The 25581-nt window shown below is 48.3% G+C and overlaps 1 protein-coding gene across 1 annotated transcript; it reads left to right on the top strand.

Moving 5' to 3' along the window:
* Positions 1 to 258: 258 nt before the first annotated feature.
* Positions 259 to 24847, top strand: FBXO32 (F-box protein 32). Its single transcript, XM_032181549.1, has 9 exons — positions 259 to 485; positions 3659 to 3771; positions 5494 to 5543; positions 6240 to 6332; positions 13159 to 13252; positions 14127 to 14311; positions 17532 to 17714; positions 18878 to 19021; positions 19709 to 24847. The coding sequence occupies exons 1-9, from the start codon at positions 370 to 372 to the stop codon at positions 19796 to 19798; spliced, it is 1068 nt and encodes a 355-aa protein (XP_032037440.1). The 5' UTR covers positions 259 to 369; the 3' UTR covers positions 19799 to 24847.
* The last annotated feature ends 734 nt before the right edge of the window (positions 24848 to 25581 follow it).

Raw genomic sequence — 25581 nt, 5'->3', positions numbered from 1 at the left:
GTGGTGACATTGGTGGCAGGGGATGGTTGGAGCAGGTGAGCTCCCCCACAGCCCTATCACTGCACACGGCACGAAGGGGGCGTGGCTGTGAGCCGAGTGGGCGTGTCCCGCTGGCTCCAGTGGGCGTGTCCCTGCCGGGCTCCGGCCCCGCCCCCCGGGAGGGGCGTTGCCCATAAACACGGCCACGTGCGGCGGCGGCGGGGCCGGGCCAGCGCCGCGCTTCCGGCAACACGGGCGCGCGCCGCCCATAAAGCAGCGCCCGGCGACGCCGCGCCCGCAGCCGGCACCCGGCGGCACCGAGACCCCGCGGCACCGCTCCCGATCCCAGCCCCGATCCCGATCCCGGTCCCAATCCCGGTCCCAGCCGCCATGCCGTTCCTGGGGCAGGACTGGCGTTCCCCCGGGCAGAGCTGGGTGAAGACGGCCGACGGCTGGACGCGCTTCCTCGACGAGAAGAGCGGCGGCTTCGTCGGCGACATCAGCAGGTACCGGCCCCGGCCCCGGTGGTGGCCCCGTTTTGGGTCCCGGTCCCTTTTTGGGTCCCGGTCCCGGTCTCAGCTACCGCCAGAGGGCGCTGGGTGCGGGGAGCCGCAGTTATGGTCCCCGGGGGGACGCCCCAAAATGGATGGGGGCGCTGGTTTGGGGGTCACCAGGGTCTGGGGGGTTATAGGGGATGGGTATGGGGTGGGGAGCCATGGGGTGGACCCGTCGCCCTTCGGGGAAAAGCCCCCCTCGGTTGTCTGAGGGGCTTGGATAGGGCACTGCAGACTTAAGGGATGTTGATTTTTGGGGTGTTTGGGGCTGGGTTTTATCCTGGAGCCGCTCAGGGAGGTGCTGAGCCCTGTTTGGGGTTCTCAGCGCTTCCCCTTCTCCTAAAGCCCCACCGGAGCCGCGCAGGCTCCCGGCTTCGTCACATGCTGGGAGTCAGCCCTGAGTCACCAGGCAGCGTTCTGCAGCACGGGGAATAAACACAGCCCCAAACCACAGCCCGGCTCCCCTGCTGCTGGGGACAGGGGGGCAAAGCAGCCCCGGGTCCCTTGGGGCTGTACCTGCTGGGCTGGGGCAGGGGCTGTGCTGCCACCTGAGGCTTGCCTCCTGCAGAAATAGAGCTGCAGAGCCCCCTGTAACCCCACTCAGGGGCGTGCTGTAATTTGGAAATAGGCTGGGCAACGGCAGCCTTTTATTCCTCAGCCTCCTTGTAGGAACTGTCACGTTTGCTGTCCCCTTGGTTGTGGGATTTTGCCTGTAAGGAGTGCCACTGAAAATCTCCTTGTTACGTACTACCTTCACAGGGGAGCTCTGGAGGTAACCTGCCCTCCCTCCCTCCTTCTCCAGCAGCAAACCCTTCCTTAGGCTTCCCAAGCTGGAGAAGTATCATGTGTCTGAAGCCATAAATCTTCCCCCCAGATTATGGGAAGCTCGCCTTATGTGCGGCTTGATTAATCTGACTGCAGAGGGACTAAACCCCCGGGATGGTCTAAGCGCTGTGAAACTGCGTGGTTGAGGGCAGGAAGCAGCGGTACGGGTGCGATGGGTCCTGGCCAGATGGCCCCTGTCAAAACCACCCTTTTCCTGCAGAGCTGCGCCTTGTTTTCAGCTCTGCCCAGCGAGGTCTGGCTGCGAGGGGACAGGAATGTACGTGACAGCAGCTCGGAGCAAACGGGGGATTTGCTGTGAGCCATGGGTGAGATCCTGTTGTGCAAGGAGGCTTACGCAGTGGCTCTTTATCTTCCCCTCCTTTGTGCAAGCTCTAAATCAAGCTCAGAATGCGAAACAGCTATTTTGTAAATAGGTAGAAAAATGTCTGGCTGGCAGGAGTCAGCGCGTTGGGAACACTGAGGTTTGGCCTGGGTTTAGGCATCTTCCTCGGTCAAAAGTGAGGAGAGTCCTGGACCGAGGTCCGTGCGGTGTGAGGTCCCGGTGCCTGACCCTTCAACCTGTCCAGGCTCCTTGGAGAGCAATACGGAGATCTGTCAATACACAGGGGAATAATCTGCCTCCCATGCTGGAATCCGTCCACCGCTGCTGTTATGAAGGCTTCGGGTTACGGAGTCATTCAGTAGGAAGTCAACAGCCCGGGGTGTGCTGCTGACATGTCAGATTTAAAGCAGATCTCTCGTGCTCTTGAGCTTGGATTCTGGGCACGTTCGCCTGGCCCACTCCCGATTTTTGTGCGGCTTTGATAAAGCAGGAGCTTGGACTGCTCACAAATGGTTTTGACTGCCGTGTGCTGTTTGGTTTTGGTCCCCCAGCATGAAGCAGCGCAGGCAGGGGAAGCGAGCAGCCGAGATGTTTTGCTCTCAGATTTAGCTTCTGACCCTGGGGACTGCCCAGCTGAGCTGGTGGAAGTGTCCAGTTCCCCGTGCTGTGAGCGTTGTCCACCTGCATTTGTTTCCCTGCCCGTAGCGGTGCTGTGACCCTGCTGACAGCCACCAACCTCCCTCCCCTGGCTGCAGGCTTGGGCTGGCGATCCGCTTGAGCAGCAGGGAGAAGTGAGGAGCCTTCTCCTGCAGGTTTTGTGTGCTGATCAGCTGTCAGGTGTGAGCACGGCTGTGGGGTGCTCGTTTTTATGCTCTTTAGCCTCAAAAGAAACAAGAGGGCTGCGGAGGAAGCAGCCTGGCTGCGTGGGGTCCTTGTGGCTGCAGCACAGGAAGCTCAGCGCCGTGAGCAGCAGCGGGGTGCAGCAGCAGCCAGAGCTCCAGGGGTGTCCTGGGTTAGTGCTGCCATGGGTGAGGTGCCTGAGACCCTTCTTTTTTAGGGTTTGGGTCTGTAGGCAGCTGTCTCCCATCCTTAGCGAGGTGCTAGAGCTCTTTTTCATCTCCCAGATGCATCGCTTGCCTTTTGCAGCACCTGTGGGGCATCCCTGCTCACCCAGCGTGTGGGGGCTCTGGTGGGGGATCAGAGCTGGAGCCAAGAGCTCCAGGGCAGTGCTGCCTTCCCCTGCCCACCCCGGGCTCTGCACTGCAGCTGCCCAAGGACTTCTCAGTTTCACGTTGCTGCTCGCATCCTGCTGATCTGCAGGCCCGCAGAACGCGGCGATCTCGAGGCACTCGTTTAGCCTTTCATTGCCCTCCAAGAAAATGAGTGGTTACAGCTCCCCCCGCTAATGATAAAGCAAAGCTCCAGCAAATACAGAAGATGAAGCCTTAGATGAGAGATCCTAGCTGTTAATTTGTACAGTCACTGCTCTGTGGGGCTCGGAAAACCACTGAACCTCAGCTGAGCTTTTCCTGTCTGCTTGAAAGCAGAATGTTTTGGAGGGACTCTGTTAATACTTTGTGTGCATCTGTGTCGTCAGATGCCTAAATATGTCCTGGCATAGAAATCTGTCTCAGGGATCTACCACCTACAGTAGGAGGAAGTGGTGTTACTTAAGCACAGAAACAGGGAGTTAAAGGGAGGAAAAAAAAATGCTCTGCCTGCTCCTGTCTGTTATGTGTTTTTTTTTCTCCAGCACAGAGATGGGGCACTGGAGGCTCATTGAAAAATAACATTATTGGATGCAAAACCTGCGTGCAGCCTCTAGAATGGTCTGCAGCGAGGTAGCTTCAGGATTTGTGATGAAAATCTGTGTATTTTCTCTCCTTGCAGGAGATATAGGAGATATATTCAGCAGACTCTAGAAATAACTAGAATCCTTGCTTTGTATCATTCACAGCTTTTGTAAAAAGGAAGATCACAACAAGGAGAATCTCTTCAACAGCCTCAACTATGATGTTGCTGCCAAGAAGAGGAAAAAGGACCTGCTGAATAACAAAGCCAAGATTCAGTGTAAGATGTCTGCTTGGGCATTTTTTTTTTTTTTTTCAACTAAGTTGTTGCAGGGGGAGAATGGAAAATGCTTCAGATCTATGGGTTTTTTGGATGGTGCTTGAGAAGTCTTCCAAACTATCTCAAAGGGCTTTGCGCCCATGTTTGACTTAAGTAGGGAACTTGGATACAGCTTAATGTGAAGATTTATGCCCCTGTTAGTAATCCCTGCTCTGAGGAGTTGTACTTGTTGTGTTCAACTTTTTTGTCATTTGTATTTGTCAGGAGGAGGGTAATTTTTTCCTATGGTACATTCAAATGAACCAGTTCCAGTTTTTTTTTCCCCCTGTAGACTTCCTCGTGCACAACAGGCTAAATTTATTTTCCCTTCCATATGCATGCGGAGCACTAATCGACGTTACTGGAGGCTACAAGCCTGAACGTGAGCTTTGATTGTATCTCTGCGCGCAGAGCGCGTGAAAAATGAACAGAGACTTCTTCAGCTTGCTCAAAACAATGGGAGCTTTGAGATCTTTCTGTGCACAGCGAGCGGCCAGGGTCTCAGATGGCACCCTGGGGGATAACGTGGGGATCCTGCGGGGACTGCGAGTCCTGGTCCGATTGCGAGATAGGTACTGGAGCTGGTGAAGGCTCCAAATGTAAACATGCACAGAGGAAATGAGTTACCGTTCCCACACTAGTATTAGCTCACTGTGGATCCCCCAGGATTTTGGAAGCAGATGCCAAAAGCTGGCCCCTCTGTGCATTCGGCTCTCTGTGTGAACAAACAAATGTTACCATGACAGTTTTTGGCTGGATTTTGCTCTGACCTCCTTGTTTGAAAGGGCTTGATGCAGGATCTGCATGCCTGCAGCTGAGGCTGGGTTTGTCCTTGGGCTCTCAGTACCAGGCAGACATACATCACTGTGTCCTTAGGTGGAAAAGGGTTCCAGGAGCACAGAGTGTCCTTCACAGTCAGGAGTCTTGTAGGATGGGGTTCTCTTATTCATATTACCCGTTGAATTGCCAGTGTGTGGTGAAAGCAGGGTCAAGAGCCCATGTGAAAGTGGGGAGGGAAAAGGGCTGAGCCGTGCAACTGCTGTTACTGCTGCAAACTGAGTGAGCAGCATGTGGTGGGTACAGGGAGGCTATTTTGGGGGACAGATGGGACAACTCCTATTTCTGAGGGAAGGGAGGGGCAATTAGAAATAGGAAAATTTGGGTCCCAAATAGGTTTTTCTTTTTTAGCAAGTTAGCTGCAAGCATAAGCATGCTCCTCGGAGCCTGACCTCACTGCTAAAAGCTCTCTCCCACATGCCTGATGTCTCATGACATTTTTGCTCAACTTCAATTTTGACATTCAATCCCAAGCCTGTATCCAAGGTAATGAATAGTTAATAAAATCAATAACAACAGAACCTGGCTGTCAGCCACGCTTTCTGTTTGGTACCAAAGAAGAGGAGGTGCTATGGTATATCTGTAGCTGGCAGATTAAACATTTACAGTCTTGAGCTCTGTCGCTGAAACATAAACCCTTTTTAAGGCTCAGGGCTGTCGTCTCAAATGAAGGAGTATGGAAACAAAGCAGCTCAGCAAGTTGCTAGTTTTGGTTTCAAGTTCAGCAGTGTAAACAATAAAAAAAAACTCCCTTTGTGATAAAAGGGCAGCGAGCATAGTGAGCAGAACAGAGATCCGGCCCTCTGCAGAGTAAAATTAACTGAGCAAAATGTGTTTTTTAAACAGATTTCCACCAAGAGAAGTGGATCTATGTTCATAAGGGGAGCACAAAAGAGGTGAGTAGGTTGTCTGTTCCCTTTTGTACTGTTTTTCCACCCGGTGGAAGATAGCAAGCTGATATAAATCAGCAGAAGCTCTTAAGAGATAAGTGGAAGATCTGGCTTGTGGTTGGAATTGCAGTAATGATTTTAAGCCCTAATCAGGGAGCCAGGGCTTGCTGCGCAAGGCTCTATACATGTGTTTAAAGTATGACTTGTTTGCTTCCCTCGGTTTAAAAAAAAAAAAAAAAGCCATTTGCGGACCAAGCCATAATACTGTTCTTGGCCTTCACCCAGCACAGTCCTAACATGGAAAATCATTGGAATTCATCACAACGGCTCGCTTGGGCTCGTGGAGGGAAGCGGCTGCATGAAACCACCCTCTGTGAACTTGGGCTGTATGTTGAGCCCCAGGAATGTCAGGCTCCTTCTCCCTCGTAAATTCTGGAGGGATGGATCCGAGCTATCTAAGGGTCATGAATAGAGCTCGTGTCACTTTTGGGAAAATACCATAACCCACATTGAACCGTGCCCACTCTTGACGTCAGTGAGCGCAGCTCCATGGGAGATGGGACTGCCTCCTCGGGCTGTGAGCGAGTCCCATGCTTTGTACCCATGAGCTTGCTAAATTGAGTTCCCCTGGGTCATGTCTTCCTGATGCTGTCTGGATTCTTGTCTGCCAAAACATGACCCAGACTGTTTTTTTTCCCTTAGCGCCATGGTTACTGCACCTTGGGAGAAGCCTTCAACAGGCTTGACTTCTCCAGTGCTATCCTGGACTCCAGGAGATTCAACTATGTCGTGAGGGTGAGTGAAAGGCCCGGGCTTATCTCACTGTGGTGGTGGGGAGGGTTCTGAACTGAGTATCCGTCGGGTAATGGGAAGCACCAGCAAAGAAGAGGTGCACATGGGGATGTTGGGCCTTGCTATGCCAAGTTCTTGATGGAAAGTGTGTGGATAGACCCCAAAGCCAATGCTCAGATCTGCTGAGATGGGGAGAGAGGGATGCGGTAGTGATGTGAAAGATGGGTAGGCTGTCCTTATTCCAGCAATCCTAATATTTTTTAAGTAAGTTATAGTGAACAGCTGATAGTTTCAGGTAATACATAATTTCAGTTATGCATAAAATTCATGTTGGAGAAGAAAAACAAGCTGTTTTTTCTAATTACTGTATCTTAAGTCCTGCTTCCAAATGCAGTTCCTGTAGTCCCAGGAGGAGCATGGGCTCTGCAGAGGCCACGGAGCTGTGGGGACCTCTTTTTGCACAGGAGGCTGAGATACCTGTCAGCATGAGTGCTGAGGGGGGTGGTGTCCTGTGAAGTGATAAAGGAGAGACCTCATGTTTTGGGAATGAGAAAACGGGCTGAACCTCATAGAAGTTGGAATGAAGGACTTGAGGATCGTGGTGGTTCTTAATCTTTAGCAGCAGCAGTTTCAGTGGGTGAGGCATTCTGTTAGCCCTGATGCTTTCAGTCAGTGGGACTTGTCAGCCCCAGGTTTCTGCTGAGGTTCCTCATAATCTGACTTATCATAACAGATCAGGGCTTCTCATTTCCCTTTGGATTACCAAGAAATGGTGGTGTTCTGGGGTATCCCCTATCCTAAGGGCTGCAGGTGGTTGTGTGTTTATGTACATGTGATCTGCAAATTGATCTCACATTTCAGAATGCTTATCAAGTCTTGGAATTTAATAAGCTTAAAAAAACCCTGTTATTAGCTTGGGGCTGTTTATAAACAGCTCCTTTTCACATTTTGTCAGCTGTTAATCACTGGTGAGGCACCAGCTGTTTAGGTTTTAGGTTCTGAAGCAAGCAGCAGTGGTGTTGCTTTCCCTTTGAGTCAAGTGTCCTGGGAAGTCAGGAAGAAATGATCTGAGCAAGTTCACTTCAGTTCACCTGTTGGTTAGGTGACCAGGAGCCTGTGAAAACCCTGTCACCCTGGGAAGGGCACAGACACTGCGGGGGTGATTACCCACCCACAGTGCAGGAAGGAAAATGGTAATTGCTTGGGTGAAGTGCCACAGTGGTGGTGAGGAGTGGGGATGATGCCAGAGGAAAAGCAGGATACAGGTCCATTGAAATTCAGGCTTCCCCAGCTCTGTGAGTCCTGGGACAGCTTGTTTTCCTGCTCGCACAGAGAAGGTGGTTGCCAGGACAGATACTGTTTTCTGATAGTGGATGTCTACACCACTACGTCATCCTTAGGGCAGTTAGTTTGTGCCAAGGCAATAACCCTTTAAAGATAAAGAAGAAAAAATAAAACATGTATTTGGTGCTCCAAGGATTACCTTGGTGGATTTTTTTTTTTACCTTATGACCATGAAAAACTCTGGAGACTTGTGCTAAGTCCAGCCTTAGGTCAGGCTCTGCCATGTGATGGGCTCCTGCTGCTCTCACAATGTGACAGTTATCTCACAGGGCTGCAGTGACTGGGCAGGAGGCCCATGAAATTTCTTAAAGAGCAAACTCAGATTTCAGTGTAGTTGCTGTGGCCTGGTGGGATGCTCAGGCTGACTTCTTTCTTCATTTTTCCTATGAGGACTTCATAAAAGCATACCCAACCTGCCATGTGTCCCAATAGTATTCTGTATGGAAGTCAATATTTATCCTTGTTTCTACAAATTGAGCTTTTAAGGCTAAGTAGTTCTAAGGATACAGCATTACAGAGAAGTATGAAGCTTTCTAATTGAGGCTGACATGTGGTTTGGTGGATTTAGAGAAAAAAAAAAAGATATTAAACCTGGTACCATGGATCAAATATAAAACTGACTACTTAAATGAAGGGGTTGTATCGGCCAAGTCTCTGGTGAATAGTAGCTCAAAAAATGCCTGATGTGCCAGATTCACTCATGAAAAGCTCTGCCTAGATGTGGATCTTGTTTATGGGTCTTTGCAAACTGCAGGCCTCCTAGAGCACGCAGATGAGCAATCTGTCACATGGAAAATGCCTTGAATATTGGCAGGCAGATTTTTTTTCCCTTCCCTCCCTCTCCTTGTTCTCTCTGGTTCCACCCGTTGCCCAGAGGATCTGATTAATGTCATAGTATTTACTTCATCAAGCAAATGCTTTCCAAGGAGGTAAGCTGAGTTGGAATGAGGATGAGGATGCCCACAGGGAAAGAAGGGAGAGAAACGGCTACAGACCTGGAACTCTGCTGGCTATACCCAAACTTTATCAGTAGAGAAAAAAGATAACATCACTGCTGTTAACACAGGCTTTCAGGCTGACCATCAGCTTCCTCTGGCCTTTCTCAAAGCATTCCCTTATGAATGTCTCTGAACATCAGTGCTGTAGTGTTTTCAGTACTGATTTTGTTTTACAGAAGTCTAAGGTATTCCCAGATTAAGTTCTTAGCTCCTAACAGTGCACTGATCTGTTACAGGTTCTTCCAGGTGAGGTAGATTTGTGAGTGCTGGAAAGCTTGTCAGACTTTTTTTCATGATCAGGTACCATCAACTGCAGCTGGTGAGCTCATGTAACTGAAGGAGGAGAAATCTTCCAAAATCAATCTTGTCTCAACAGTGCTGATACAGTGCTGGAAGTGCAAGCACAGGTATTAGTGCTGTGACCTGGTCCTTGCTTGACTGTTTGAACTATAGCATCTACATACACATTACAAGAAAATATTCCTCTTTTAGAGCTCATAAGGAAGGTGCTTGATTGATCCAGAAGATCCAAACTTTTTCATATTGAAGCAGCCCTGATTTCTCTGCTCTTGCAGAATTAACAGACTGGAAGTGTTCCTGTGAGCGTACACAATATAAGCAGAGACGAGTGCCTGCAGCCCAGAAGTTGTTGGTTCTCCTCTGGGAACACTCTGTTCAGATGACAGTGAGGTTTTGCAGGCTGTTTCCTTCAGAAAGATTTGTCATATGATGGTTGTGTAGTAATGTCTCAAGGGAAGGTGCTGTTTCTGATCATAAAAGCTTAGGTCAGGTTAAGCTGCATGGGCACAGCTCTTGGAATAACATGATCTAGACAGCATGCAGCCTGCTAAAGTAGTCTCTTAAATTTGTTTCTTCTTAAGTTTTTATAGCCCTTAGCTCCAGGAGTCCTGGATTTATGCTGTGCTGAAAGAATATCAGCTCAATGCTGCCTCATGGAGATCTGTCAGCACCTGCACTGTAAATCATCATAACTTGCCCTGCTGTTGTTCTACCTCCCAGCTTACAGCCAATGTGACATTTTCAGCCACAAAAAGTGAAGGGCTGTGAGAACGGGGGGTGACAGGAGGAAACTTTCATTGCAGTAAGCTTCTCCGAGCAGCTCAGGTGTGAGGAGCCCCAGCCCTGAGGAGCTGGGGGATCCCACAGGATCCAGTCCTCCTTACCTATGGCAGGTGTTTGGGGGTATTCTAGTGGGGTTTTACACTCCCTCAGCTTGAGGCTTGTGATTTTTAACCACTGCTGGGTTTGAGGCCAAGTTATGCCCTCCTCAGTGCAGTGCAGGCCTGCAGAGGCCTTTCGGTCTCTGGGCGCTGTAAGCCATTTAGGGCCTGATGGCCATATGGGGCTGAATTGCCTACACAGGAGTATGGCAGAAGTTACCAGCTGGCTGTGGGGTGCCTGCAAGTGATGTGCACAACAATGAGTACAGAACAACACAATTTCGGGGCCCTTTTTCCCTGCTGTGTGTCACTTGTTTCCTTTTTTTCTCTCCATGTGGGGAGGAAGGCCTGTTGTGCTCCCCGAGCTAGTGGGGTTTGAGCAGGAGCCCCATCCCTTTGGTGTGGGGAGGTGAGCAGGATCTCGCCCTGCTGTGGAAGCTGCTGTCTCCTGCCAGCTCTGCAGATGCTCTGGAATAACCTACTGCATCTCTTGCCTTTCCTTCTTGGCTGTTGCAGACCCCTGAGAGCAAACCAAATAACAGCAAGGTGATGGGATGGGTTTTCTGGGGGTAGCTACCAGGTCACTTTTTTCAACTTCTGAGGATCTGAAAGAAGGAATTGGGATCTAATGCCCTCTTTCCAGGAGGGGTTACAGACTCCCAGCTCCAATTAAAATCAGCTGGAATGCAATTACTTAGTGTTTCTGAAAAGCAGGCCTTTTAAAATTGCTCTTAACCTTTCCCTTTGTGCTCTCCCCACCATCTGTCCCTCTCAGCTGAGCGTGGGCTGGACTTAATGCAACAGCATCATAACATGCTTGCAGCTCTCTGCTGTTTTTTTACCCTACTCAGCATTAATCTGAACCCATCAGTCTGCTTTTAGTCTGTATTATGCAAGTGACAACATTGATTTGTATCACACCGTAGACCCAAATTTGGCAGTCCATTAAATGAGGCTGTACTCCGGGGCCGTGCCAGTGTTAAAAGACCCTCAATTCACTGCGGTGTGTGGGGTATGGATGGGTCAGAGCCTGGCTGAACCATATCCCTTACATGTTTTGCATGCATTATATGAGGACAGAGGAATAAAAATGCCTTTGGGTTGCTGGGGAGTGGAGTAGTCCTAGAAGTACTCACAACATAGTTTTCATATGGAATTTCATCCTGTGTTTATTGCTGCAGGGGAAGGGAGGTGACACGTGACATCAGAGCTGGTTCACTGCACATAAATTGAACCTTGATAAACACAGGCAAGGCAAATCTGAGTCTGTTTGTCTAGTTTGAATTTTGTACCAATTTAGTGTTCTTCAAGGAACTGAGATTTTTATCTTCAGTCCTCATGAAGAATGGCTCTGGCTTTTCCAGCTCTTACAGTGCTGCATTACGTGATACTTATCACTGGGCATATTTCAGTGTTTTCAGCCATGGGCACAACATCGCTAACACCCAGCCTGGAGGAAGTTGTCCCTGTGCCAGCTCCTGAGCGGTGCAATCTGGAGGCAGCAGTTGTTTGTGCACAAGAGCTGATCTGCGTGCATGTGTGCCTAATGTACAGATGGAGTCTGGCAAGTTGGTCATTATAATCAAAGGTCTGGAGGCTAAATAGGTTAATGTAAGCAGAGTATCGCAGGTTACTTTGGGATGCTGTTTCTTCTACTTCCTCCAGCATCTTCAGAAATTAGGAAAAGATTTAAGACTTCCCAAGCACCCTGCAGACTGCCTTGTTTTTAAGAGTACCTGGGGTCTTTGTTTTGCTGAGAGGCATCAGTGGGCCATCTTGCTCTGTGCACCAAACACTATCCAGCTGTCCTGTATCTTGTTTCTACAAAATGAGGCAAGAAAACAGGCAGCCTGCCTTTCACAGAAGTTGGTGCAATGCTTTTTCCTCACTTTTTCAGTCACGCGAGGTGTAAGATATTCATAGAATGTAAACTCAGTGCCGTCTGATGGTGTTGGCCTGGAAATTAAACTGAAGAAGGCAACTTCACTCTCAGCGACCTCAGTGCTGCTAACTGGCAGTCACATGCCTGAGACGAGCAGAATGGGCAAACGACTGCACTAATTTCTCTCCCCGAGCTCTCTGCTTCATGGCAGGCTGCCGGTAACTTTATGGATGCATTCCTGTCATTCTTAAAACGGGGCGAACAGTTCAGCTCACGACTTATCGAGTCTTATCAAAAAACATCTTAGTTACTTGACACAAGTAGTTGCACCTTCTCTGTACTCCCTGTGGTGCCAGCCATGGGATAGCGTAGCTCCAGACGATAAAGGATTAATAAGCTAGTCATGTGGTAACGTGTTGATTGATTTGTGGCATAAAAGGTTTTTCCTTTCCCTTCTAAATTAAAACAGAAGGCTATGTACATCCAAAACAAATGGAACGACATGTGGACAGCCTGTATTTATATAATGCTGGGGGAAGGGAGGAAGGCTTGGAAGATCACAAGCCACATGTTCTGCAGAACATGACCCGTAGGAAACTTCCACGACTCTTCTTGCACCAGCAGAGAGCCCGGGGAGGAGAGGGCATCTGTCCCAGGGGAAACGCTTCCTTCAGCAACTGCAGCCCAAATCCAGCAGTCGGTCAGGCAGTCGGGGACAGGAAGCAAATGGCAATCGAAAGTAAAAGTGAGATTTCCCTGGTTCGACGGGGAGTAAACAGGACAAACAGGGAAAGGTGGATGGCTTGGGACTGTTACAGCTGCAGGAACTGCACGGAGGGGAGAAATGTTGAGGGATTAGGGGGGTTGTTAGAGCTGGGGGGGGAATTATTTGGTTTTAATACAGCCCTTAACCTTTCCATCGTGGTGACAGCGCTCTGACAAAGCCCATGCAACCAAGGCGTTTGACGTAAATTGCAGGGTCTGATTCTCATTACTGCCCCATCAATAACATCCCCATCCAAACCAGCGCTCGCTTGTGTTCCCTCATGACACTGCTTGTTTATGCCCCAGCGAGGGACGGTGACGTCTCCGTTCATTGTTCCTCGGGGTGAATAGATGCTGTCAGCCTGAGCGCTGCTCTGTGGTTTCCCTGCATCTCTGAGCCATGAAACCAAATTTTTCTCCCCAGTATCATTAGAAGGCTTTTTTTTTCCCCACCCCTTTCTGTGTGGATTTAATTATTTCTCCTCTGCTTTTTTTTTTTTTTTTCCCCCCCGTGCATTAGTTTGCTGTCGCTCCATCTACCTTTTATTTTCATGCAGCAAACAAGTGCCCGGACTGTTTTGCTGTGTCATGTGACGGGAGTTAAGATTAGAAAGGTATCTCTGCTCTCTAAGGCTTGCCACTTCTATTTTTATCCACAGCTGCTGGAGCTGATAGCGAAGTCTCAGCTGACGTCACTGAGTGGCATTGCCCAGAAAAACTACATGAACATCTTGGAGAAAGTGGTGCAGAAAGGTAAGAAATGGAAACGCTGTGGGGGAGGAGGAGTTGGAATTAATGCGGTGTGCTCAGCATGAGCGGCATCCTGAGGGATACCCCGTGTAAGATGGGTGAAGAGGGGCCACCCCTGTTTATTTCTGTCGCTCAGTTCCACTTTCCTTTTTGTCAGGGAAGGACTATGTAGAGTGGGGAGAGTGGGAGGAAATCTCTGTATTTTGGTAGGTATCTGGGAGGCAGTTCCTCCTTCTCCTACTTCCCTCGCTACCACTCCTTCTGCATCCTTCTGAATCCTATTTCTGACTGCAGAAGAGGCTCCTTCCCCCCTGCCTGACACACTGGCAGCCTCTGCTGCTCTGTCTCCAGTTTGCAATATCAAGTGTTCCCTCTCCTCCAGGGAAAAGTAAAACTGGAGGGCTGTCTTCACCTCCCCGGGCTCCTGGTGGGGCTGGATTGCAGCTGAGAGGTGCTGTTCCCCTTCCTGGTGCTTCAGCTCTGACTGAAGCCTGGGAATGGAGAGCACCCTGTTGGGGTGTACACGCATGATGAGGCTGGAGATGCTGAGCATTATCAGCTGGGGTGGTGGGGGAGAGGCACACACACAACCCCTCACGTGTAACAGAGGGGAAAGCTGGCTGGTTTCCCAGCGATGGAAATGGGAAGCGCTCTAGAAAGGATGGGTACCTCATCTGCTTATCCTGGGAAGATCTCCATCTGCTCTCTAACCTGCTGTGCTTGGCTCATGTTTAAGTGCTTTTCTGTCAAAAGAAAAGCACAGGCTGGCTCTCTTGGCCTGTGAGATTACAGCAGGTAACTTTTCCCTGAGAATCATGTAGATTCAGAAAAGGATTTGGGCAGCTTCCATTTTTAACCTTTCCTGTTCCCCCCAAAGTCCTTGAAGACCAGCAGAACATCAGGCTAATACGGGAATTGCTGCAGACCCTCTACACATCCCTCTGCACTTTGGTTCAACGGGTCGGCAAGTCTGTCCTGGTTGGAAACATCAACATGTGGGTGCACAGGATGGAGACGATTCTCCACTGGCAACAGCAACTGAACAACATTCAGATCACCAGGGTAAGCACGAATCCCAAAGGCTAAAAATAATGTGGCTCCTTCATGAAACCTTCTCATGTAGCAGCTTTCATCTGGGTGACTCTATCTCACTGTACTCCCGATGCAGGCAGAGTGCTGCAGAAGGACCTGAAGTTGCCAAAATAACTGGCTGCATTCCTTGAATCACTTCAGTCCCTTAATTCAAAATAAAGCACTAGGAGCCATTACATGTCCCCAGCCGGTTCAGTGCACACAGTGTGGGATCATGTTCACCGTTACTGGTGGCGTGACTCCTTTCTGGTCTTGAGGCTCTGTGTGAACAGAGCTGGGCAGGAAGCATCTCCTCCTCCTGAGAGTCTTTAGAGATGAGGCCTCGGTATGAAAAGTCAACTCAATTTTTCGAAATCTGAGAAATTGCCCTCAAAACTTTGTTTATCAGATAGTTGAGGTTTTTAGATTTGTTTAATCTGTAAATTAAATGCAAATTTCCAAATAGCTGCATAACTTCATGCTTCCTGGCTGAAAACATCAGTGATTCTTCCAGTAGTCTGGAGCTGGCTGTTCCAGCCAGACAAGTCCTGCTTTCACAACATCTGGTCCTCCAGCAGCATCTGTGGAGCAGGGAGAGACGAGGAGTTGATAAATTCCTAACCTGGCTTTGCATGTGAATTGAATGTGAACTTGCTCCACTTCACTTTGAGTGGGTGCTCGCACCCCAGAGATGTTAAAGCCTTCCTGCTTGCTGACCCCCCTGTCAATGTGTCTGTTGTAAGAGTCTTCTACAGTGAGCTGAGCTGTGAAATTCCCATGTGGCCATACCAAAGCATGGCCAGAGGGGATTTTAAAAGCGCCTTTTTCCTTGGTGGGTCAACCAGAGAGGTCCTGCTTTCATTGTTCTTCAGGACTGTGTTTGCTGGGAACATCAAGAAACAATCCTTTGGTTGTAAAGAGCAATACAGGCAGAAGGATTTGGGAGAAGATAAACTCTGGGAAGTCCCAGGGAGTTTGAAGAACTGCAAAATCCACATTCCCTTAGGTGGTGGTGGTGGTCTCTGCCCTGCTGTGGGATGTGCCCAGCTCTGGGGAGCTGCTCAGTGCCTGGGCACTGCTGGGATCAGCTCTGCTGGGGCATCTGTTTCCCCGCTACCCTGCAGGTTAGGACCTCCTGCTCAACTCAGTACTACAGTATGGGTTTGTTCCCCTCATCTTTATCGACTACAAAAACTCCCATAAGCTTTTCAAAGCTCTGCCTGCCCAGATAAAATCACATCAAAATGTGCTTGTGAAGGGAACTGCCTTTTATGCACATTTAGCGTAGGTTTGTAGTCACTTCTCTAAAATATAATAAAAGTACATGGAGAGCTTGCAAAAAAAAAAATTCACACCTCTGAAGGTGGCTTCAGGTCAAACTAGAACAAAACCTGAGGTGAGAGGAAGGCAGAACAAGCCCAGTTCTGTGCAGCCAGATGCTTACAGCGCTGAGCGCTTCTGGTATTTCTGGAGGGGGTAAAAAGCTTCACAACAGCCAAGACAGACCGTTTTTAAAAGAAAAATTGCAAAACACTGAGTATGTGCTAGAGTTGCATTAAAAAAAGGCACAAAAACAACTGTCCAGAAAGTGACAACATAATGATCTGCTCTGATCTAATCTGTGTTCTTTCTCCAAAGAAAGTAATGTTTGAAAAGTCCTGGAAAGGAGCACTGAGGGAAAAGAAGTAGCAGATAAGTCCTTGGCTCTGACTCAGAAAACCTGTATGGAGTTGTTTTAGTCACACTGGCTTCCTCAGAAATAAGACATTAGCGTGTGCTTGCTTGATTTTGCCTTTTTTTCCCCCCCCCTTGCTGAACCAAGAGCCTCTGAGCACAGTCCTGCCTGCTCTGCCCTGGTGGAGCTTGTGTGGGCTGTCTGCAGGAGAGGGCAAAAGCCAGCGTGGTGGGGAGATCACCGGGAGGGGATCCAAGGCTGCGGTGCGCTCCTCCTGCCCCTAAAAGCGACCTCAGCTTGCACTGGCAGGCGGGGACACAACTCATGGGCTTCAGGAATTGATGGAGTGCTGCTCTCTGCCTCCTCTTCCATTTCCAAGTACACGAGTGGATTGCACCAAGCAAACATCTGCGTTGTAGCCAGGCAGCGTGCTCGCAGCTTAACCCTCAGCACGAAACGGGAACAGGGGAACAATTGTTGGAGGTTGGTGTTGGCACAAATATCCTCTGGAGGTGGCCGAGATGGTTCAACTCTTCTGGAGAGGTTGAAGCAGACCTCAGCCTTGCTTTGGAGCCATCCAAAAATGATGCCTGGCTTCAGCTGAGGGGTTCTTGCAGGTACCAGCCAGGCTGCGTGGACCACCAGCAGCACAGGCTGGTCCCTGGGGAAGGTGGGAGCTGTTTGTGTGCAGTTGTTCTCCTCGTGCCCCTGCGGTTTCACATGGCTGGAGATGGGGCCGTATGATTGAAAGCAGCCTCACGCGGCGTTCCCCTGCTGCTGCTGGCCCACGTGCTTCTCGTTTGAAACGGTTAACAGCCCTGCCAATTGCCAGGCGGGCGATGTGACTCTGCAGCTTAAAAATAGCAGCATCCCTGTGCAGGGTAAACGATCAACTTGGCACATCTGTTGGACATTGTTTCTTCCTTGGGGCCCATTCCGCAAAGCTGCCGTTTGCCTTAATAAGGCTGGGGCTGATTTGGGAGCAGCTCGAGCCCAGGTTGCAGTCCTTGCTGATGCTTTGGATCGCCCCCAGGTGCAGGATCTGCGAATCCATTGCAGTTGGTTTGTCCTGGAGCTGTGCAGACTCATAAAATAATCCTCTATAGACCAGGCAAAGGTGAACGGGAGCGGAGGTGGCTTTGGCTCTGCAGAGCGTGCTTTGATGTGGCTGAACAGCCTGCGAAGCTGCGGCTGGTGGGAAAGGGGCAGGTTCTTCAAGCGTTCGGAGGAAGGGGTAGCCCTGCCAGCACTGCCTCGGGAATCCCTGCAGGGAAAATCCTGGTTCATCAGCCACCACTGTGGTTGCAGTGAGATCTTGTGATGATCTGAGCTGAAACAACATTGAAGATACCTCAAATTCTTTTTTTGTGGAGGAAGGTCAAATGTCTCTTTGTTCAGAAGAAGGAACTACTGCTTATTTTGAGTGTGAAATGCAATATTTAAAAAGCAGTAACTCACCTGCAAGTTAGAAGTACCGGTTTTCCAGCTTCCTCCCAGCTCAATTTTGCTTTTTTTTTTTTCTTTTTTTTTCCCCAGCCTGCCTTTAAAGGAACCACTTTGACAGACCTGCCACTCTGTTTACAATTAAACATCATGCAGCGGCTGAGCGATGGGAGAGACCTGGTTAGCCTCGGTCAAGTGGCTCCCGACCTGCAAGTGCTCAGTGAAGACCGGCTGCTGTGGAAGAAGCTCTGCCAGTACCACTTCACAGACAGACAGGTACGAGGAGAGGTGCAAATCGCTATCAGTTGCCTGTTGTAACCTGTTAGCGAGTGAATCTGTATGGGTAGGACACTCTTAGTTGACTGTCTTCTGGATCTGTGGGCTGTGCTGCAAGCTGATAACGCCGGCTGGTATGAGAATGGCTGTAAAGATGATTTATGAGGAGGCTTCTGCATGCCCCAGCAATGATTCCTGAAATAGGAGTCTCAGGAATTAGTCACAGGGTGAACTTCTGCAGCCCTAATCCAGGTGGTAACAACTGCAAGTCATGGTTGCTCGCCCCACGTGTGCAGGGAAAACGTGCGGCCGAGCTCCAGCCTTAACTGCAGTGTCCTAAGGACTGACACCCTCGTGGAGAATCTCTGTGGATGTGGTTTGTGAGCAATGTGTTGTACTCTCCTGCCCTTTAGAGCGAGAAATCCCCTCTGAGCTGTTTCGTGAGTGACAGGACAGTATGTGGAAAGCAGCCCTGCTGCTACCCAAGTTGTACCTGTGTAAAGATCCTTGGCCTTTTGCAGGCTGGTAATCGCCTAGGGTCTTCTAAAATTAAAAACAAATGGAAAGAAACAAACACCTCTCTGTTTATGGATGATGTTTGTGTGGGGTGTCTGTATCAGATCTCTGCACTTCAGGAAACATGTGCCAGATTCCCCTGCTGACTTGCTTTGTTTGCTCGCTCTGGATCTGACTTTGGAAGTGACTCTGGGGAAGTCATTTCTGTTAAAGAGTACATTCAAATCCAATTTCTGCAGCTAATGAACCCAAAAGGAAAGATGAAGGTCTCACAAGCTAATGTGACAAAGAACTGACCTGAACTTTAGAAACTGTTAAATGCAGTTCCACTTCCCTGCCAGCCTGAAACAGTGGCTAATGTAGTATGAAATAGCTCCCGGAGTTGCAGGCTTTCATACAGTAGTCATCGTGAAATGAGGCTGGACTCTGCTAATGGTATCAGGTGAGGCTGTTGCTATCAGGAGGCCTGTTAGAGCTGAGCATTCAAAGCAGGAATTTTCCTGGTGTTATGCAGAAACTGTTACGTGATGGGCAGGGATGGTGCTTAACTTAAACTTAAAGCAAGGGAGAGAACAAGATGGGTGGAAAGAACAAACCATGATTTTTTTTTTGTCCTAGTGCAGTTACCATCATATTATTTCTTTCAGATTCGTAAACGGCTAATCTTATCTGACAAGGGACAGCTGGATTGGAAAAAGATGTACTTCAAGCTTATAAGGTGTTACCCACGGAAGGAGCAGTACGGTGACACGCTGCAGCTGTGCAGGCACTGCCACATCCTCTCCTGGAAGGTAGGAGGTGATGGGGGGGCAAAATTGGTTGGGTACCCAGGGCTTCCTCTGATTGCAGCACCCTAAAGAAGCTGCAGTTCCTTTGCCTTGCATGATTGGGTGTTTTCCTACATCCCAATCCTCCCTCAACTCTTAAGACCCTTTCATTATGCTTCAGGGATTCCCATTTTGACTGCATTGAACAAGTTATTGCTGTCAAAGCCAGAAGGGAGTGAGATGGGCATACTGTCAGGCTGCTCGCAGCAAATTGCATTAGCACTGCCAGCAGCCCCTGCCACCCATCATGTGGAGGTGAAGGTCTTGGCAGTGGGATTAGCTAGAATAAGAGCTGATGGCTGTAAAACAGCCCACAACACGATTCTGCTGGCCTCTGTGTTGCTATCCACAGCACACCTCTAGATTTAAGCTTCTGTAGCTGATGGCAGCCTCTGCCCTGTGGTGCCTCAGAGAATAGGATGAAAGAGTGAATTGGAGTTTTTCTGGTTTCATTTCCCCAGACTTCACAGTAACCCCTAAAATATGAAGCCCAGTTCTGAGCTGTCTGCTTTGGCGAGAGTGGGAATATTTTGGGCTCCGCTCTGTTTGCAAGCAGGATGTCTGGCGGAGTGGCAGCACTCAGTTGGCACTTAGGTGCCCTGGCACCCTTTCTGCAGTCTCTCTAAATGGAGTTGTTTTCTCCTTTCCCAGGGTACCGATCACCCTTGCACAGCCAACAACCCGGAGACGTGCTCCACCTCTCTTTCCCCGCAAGACTTTATCAACTTGTTCAGGTTCTGAACTTGGCTCACCGCAGCTCACGCGATTCTTACAGGACACTTTATGCCACTGAGCTTGGACACTCCGTTTGTAAATAGTGTAAATATTCATGGTTGTGTGAAGCTCCTGAGTCAAGGAACAAGAGGATTTCGGAGATGAAAGGTGAAATTGCTCGCTGACGTGCAGCAGTTAAGGAATACAGAATTCCATAGGACTGGTGTATAAATGCAGCATGTTGTACAGAGTCCCTTTTTTATGATCAGAGTACAAGATACAGGGCAAAACCTTCATTTTCGTTTTTAGAAGTTAAAAATGAATTTGCCCCGCAACCATTTGAGAACTTTTCTGGTTTGTTTCTAATAATTGAGAGAAAGCAATATGAGGCTAGGACTGTTGAACTGTTTCTCCATCTGGTTTTATTTAGCATACATATTTATAAATATGATGTTTTTAAAAGTATTTATGAAAAATATCCCTGTGACAAGTTTAATAATACTTCTGTTTTTAAAAAGGAGACATTCTGAAATACTTAGCGTGGAACTCTAGCCTACTTACAAAAGAATCGCACCATACCACTTTCTACCTCTAACAGATTGAGTACCTTTCAAACAAAAATCCAGTGTACAATGTGAACTTTTGTATTTTGTACAATGATTTAAAGGGAAACGTTTGTGATAGTAAGCATCTTTTCTTGCATTAATGCTTACCTCTTTACATTAGTTTTCTTGCTCTACTCAGTGCTTGAATGCCTAGATGATAGGCACTGTATAAATACCTAAGACTTTACTCCATCCTCTTTTAATTTGTTGGTTTTATGAAAGACTTAAGTAAAAGGGAAGAGAAGTCATGAGGGTGAAGATTATCTAAAAGGGAGGAAGTTCTATTATAGGGAAACAAAGGACTGGGTTTAATCTTGCAACATAAATTCATATCAGCTCCGCTAGGTTAATTGCACTGGATGAATTCCCAAGTGAGGTTAGACTCTGGTTCAAGCCCGTGTCTTCCTGGTTTTCCAACATCCACACACCGCTCTGTATTCCCACTGCTGTCAAGTGAATTAAATCATCTTGGAGCTGGTAATTCGTGGGGAGATTTGGGCTGTTGAGTCCAGTGAAGTGATGCGGTTTTAATTCCTCGAAAGACTGGCAGCATTCTGCTTAATCTCAGCCTAGCGGGGTTTAGGGTGGTGAGAGACCATAAAGAAAGTGGCCAGCATTTTGCTAAAAACAGCACTCGAGGCTGCGGAAAGTGAGGGATTTCCAATGTGGCACTCAACCTCTTACGTTATCTGTGTGCCAAGGAAACAAAGACCCAGTCTAGTCCCTTCTGCTTCCAGTGCTGGCCTTCTTTATGGGATCTTTTAGGACGAGCCTAGAGCAGAGTTTCCAGTCCTATGGAGCAAGTGGCCAAACTCCTGACATCGTTGTGGCCGTGATTTGGCTCACAATCTTTTCAAGTGTAACCTTACGTGCACCATGGCAGAACTAGAAGATTCCAGCTCACATATAACCATTTGAAAACCTGCGTTGGAAGGTTTTTGCCATTTGCCTGTAGATTTCCTGTATAGCACTTTCTCTGTTGTGCGCCACAGAAGCAGGATACCTCAGGAGGGTAAAAATTAGGGGGTTGTGTCTGACCATGTACAGAGAATAGAGGAAGAGGAGTACTCAGGACAATTCAGGAAGAACTACTTGAGTTAATATTGTTAAATATTCTGTTCCTTTTTTTTTAACGTTTTTATAACTGACTTTCAACACTTTTCTGCGGCTGTTTGTATTTTAAAAAATGGACAGTATTTGCGTTTTTGCAAACTAAATCACTTTGCATACCCTGGGAGAAACTCAAAAAGGGGAAAAAAGCTGCCTCTAGATGGAGCAGTAGGGAAGAGGGGAAGAAGACTGGGAAGGGGAAAGGCAGGAAAAAGCTGACAAGAACTGCTGTTCTCCTGCCTTCCCACAGCAAACCCGAGTTTTTGCTTTTTTAGAGAGCTCTGTGAGCCAGCACAGCCCTTAGCCATGGCCAAGAGCTTGGCGATATCCAGAGATGAGGAGAAAACCTGGGATAGGGAATTCTGTTTTGGTGTTGATGCTCTCTCCGTCAGTTTGCTGGTAAAAATAAGCCTGTTGATTATGCTCATGTCAACTGAAAGTGATTTAAAAGCTGATACCTTGGGAAAATCATCTTGTGCTTGTTTTGGGGGGATGCTCATGAGTAAGGGAGGCTGGTTTTTGTTTTCATTCCCGCACCGATGTCAGCGGGTAGATGAGGCTGAAATCCGCCTCGTCGAAAGAGGATGCTAAGGACAGGAACCTGCAAGTGCATGAAGTATTGCCACTGTCTTGGGAGACTTGTTAATTTTTATAGTAGTGAGAGGACTCGCGTGACCTTCACCATCACCATCTCCTGCTTCCAGCTCTGACGCAGGAGTGGTTTGGTTTGTGGTCCTTCTGCCCCTGCCCTCTGCAGCGAGTCAACCTCTTGTGATGGAGGTGGCCTGAGCTGCTGGGGGTTTCCGTGTAGGCTGAGGCCGTGCTTGCCAGATGACACTTACCCCAACAATGAGGTTGTTGCTCTGGGTGAATTTCAAGCTTGGCTTTAAATCCAGTCTGCACGACAAGACAAAACCCCAGAATTTAGCTGTGGTCTAGGAACCCCTCAGCTCTCAGCGCTGCCTCTGTGAGCCCTTCACTTCTTTTGAGCAGAGTTTATGCCATGTGCCCTGCCCAGAGAGCACAGGTGATGCTGTACTTGCATACAACTGAGGCTCCTATCTGCAAAAGTTAATTTCAATTAGTGTTCTTGTAGCACTGGGTAGATCTTAAAGGGTCAGATTGCTGAAGATCAATCTGCTAATCCAGGCACTTGTGTGTTGCTCGTCCCGAGCCCTGGGATGTTGCTGTTGGTGTCCCAAGTAGCAGAAATCCAAGCAACCACTGTGCTGGAGAACAAAACCAGCTGAACAAAAAGCAGAATAGGCCTCAGTCAGTTACTGCCTCCGTCACCATCTTACAGCTCCAGCAGCTGTCAAAGCAGACCCTGATTTCTTTGGGATGCTCATTGTTCCTCAAGTGGCTGGTACAGGGAGGTATTGTGTGAGATTCAGTTCTGTTTTCTGCATTTAAAACAAAATGCTGTTGCATCCAAATACCTCGGCCTAACCACTTGAAAACAAAATGATTGGGATTTAGCAGTGCAAATGCATCTGCTTGGCTTTGGGTGGCAGAGGAGCGAAACCAGCCAGGATAGCTTGGGACCCCAGACAGGATGGTGTAAGGCTGCTCTCTCACAAAAAAGGACCTTGATTTTAGGACAACTCTGGCAAAGCCTACTGTGAATGGAAAACAGGCTTTTACTGTTTGTATTTTGGAAATCGAGTGTTCTTTTCAAACAGCATCTCATCCTCAAGTTGGTGGCTGCGTTCCCATTAAAAATGCATCGGTTCGTATACTAAAGGAGGTTTTTCCTCTTTTTTTTTCTGCTGCCAGTGTATGCAAAGAAATGTCTTTATCTTCAGAGGTTTTTAAGCAGTGCAGTGGTATGGAGCATGGCACCGCGGAGAGGAAAAACAGATCCATGCAGGGGAGGAGGCTCAGAAAGGGAGAGATCTTTCTGTTCCAGCTTTCTATAAGAGGCAGGTGTTTGGAATTCGCTTTCATGTGACAGCCACCTCAAGAGGCACCGTTTCAGCTGTACATACCTTAAGCCATTTATATTAACTACGGTATGGTGAAGTTTGATCCTAAAATGTGTGCACCTCCTCTTACATCGTTTGGGTTTCTTTTATGAGTTGCGAAAGCTTCTAGGTCCTTTTGTTTTGTGAAGTGATTAGAAGAACTTCTATTGCTCTGAAGACATCGCTTTTTATGTAAGCATTTAATTGCACCCTGCCACTTTCTGTATATGAGAGTATCTTTTCTATCATTTTTCTCTGCCCCCCAGGTTTTGAGCTGTCTGTGTTCCCGTTTGTTTGACTTTGATTGCTCTCGCAAAGCTCTCTCCTCCTAGAACACACACAGGTACTACACCAGCTTTTCCTGCCCGGAAAGCTCCTTGGCCTTTAGTAGCTGAAATTTGATTTAGAACAGGAACATTTCAGGTTCTGTTACGTAGCTAGTCGATCAGACGTGCTGTTTCATGCTTAGGCGCTGTTCAGTGCAGCGAACCATGTTCTGGGGTTGTTCTCAGAAACCTATTGCACAGCTTCCCCACAGATCAGCACCTTGCCAAAAAAAAAGAACTAGCTTTAAATTAAAATGCCACTCTTCCTAGCTGGCCTGTTAGCAGAAGCAGGGACCCAGCGGAGCTGATGGCTGCTCGGGTTGATGAAGACTGCCAGTTACAAGGTTGGGGACAACGATGTTCTGCCCGTGCTGCTGTTTGCAGCTCATTGCTTGTCATGATGCTCATTAAAGGCCCCGAAGATGCAACCAGGTGTCCGTGTAGCTGGCAGCGTGTGGCTGCTGGGGCATGAGCTGCTTTTCCAGTGCCTGATTTCTATCCCCCATCTGCCTCCAGTGATTTCAGTGGCAGCAAATAGGCCTTGCAGGATTTGGCCCTAGGGAGGGTAAATCTTGTCTTTGCCATAGGTAGGCTGCTGTATTAATATCGTGAACACCAGAGAGATTCCCCCTCCGGTGGCCAAGCATTGCCTTTCCTCCCCCTGGGAGGGCAACCGAGGGCAGACCTTGCATTTCCTTAGCTATTACGAGCGGTGCGGAGCACGAACAGGTCTGCTACCAAGGGAGCATTTTAATTTGACATGGCAAATATGCTCATCTTTAGGAACTATCTGCAGTAACTATAAATACTTGTATATGGAAGAGAGTGTGTTCTATTTTGTTTTTCTTTACAGTTGTAAGTAGAGATGATATGAAGTGAAAGGCATCCCTTGTATAATACGACTTCTGTTTAATATTACTGTGTGGTTAAAATCCTTATAAATTTGCACACTTTTTCCTCTTCCCTTGCATGTTCAGCCCTGATTTTTACAGCTGTTCTGTGCAGACAGTAATGTATTTTTGTAAAACATTTTTTGACACTGAATTGCAATAAATGTTCAAACAATGTGAACCACAGAGTTGGTTGTCTCACTGCTTCCAAGTTGTTGACCTTATCGGCCTTGAGCTTCTCGTGACTGTAAGCAGAAACTCTTCGGCAGGAACATCCAGAACTTGGGCTGTCATGGCACTAGGCACATGGGGAATGTCCAGGATGGAGCTGCTACTTCACTGCAACTCGAAAGAAAATGAGGTGAATGGAACACTTGCTTCCAGTAAAACCAGCGCCCACCTGCAGCTCATGCACTTGAATTTGCGCTCTACCAAACACAGGAGTGATTGTTCCAAAAGAGATCTCCAGTGCTTGCACTGATCTGATAGCTTTACTTCCTGGCTTACAGAAATGTTTTTCTAGCCATGTTATCCAAGTGACTTTGATTTATTTTTATTTTCGTCCCAGTTACTGCATCTGGTTAGTCAGCACTGCAACGCTCAGACCCAGGCTCCTGGCCAGAGGGAATGCAAGCGAGGAGCCCGCTGAAGGGAGTCTCAGTAAATTGGGGAAGAAATAATAATAGAAAAGGCAAATATGTCTCCGGCTGGGATGGGAGAAGTTATCTTGGTAAAACAGGATGACTTGCTGCATGGAAAGCAGCTATGAAAACAAGACCAAAAAGCAGATAGTTATTTTTCCAGTTCATTTTCACTGTCAGGTAGGGTGTTCGAGCAGTTGCATGTGTCTTTCTGTGCTTATGCTGTATCAGGACTGTAGTTAGAGGGTTGCATCCCCAGTCTTTGGAACATGGG

This window comes from Aythya fuligula, chromosome 2 (assembly GCF_009819795.1).
Source record: "Aythya fuligula isolate bAytFul2 chromosome 2, bAytFul2.pri, whole genome shotgun sequence".
In the NCBI taxonomy this organism is placed as follows: Eukaryota; Metazoa; Chordata; class Aves; order Anseriformes; family Anatidae; genus Aythya; species Aythya fuligula.
This window is presented reverse-complemented; position numbering and strand designations above follow the sequence as displayed.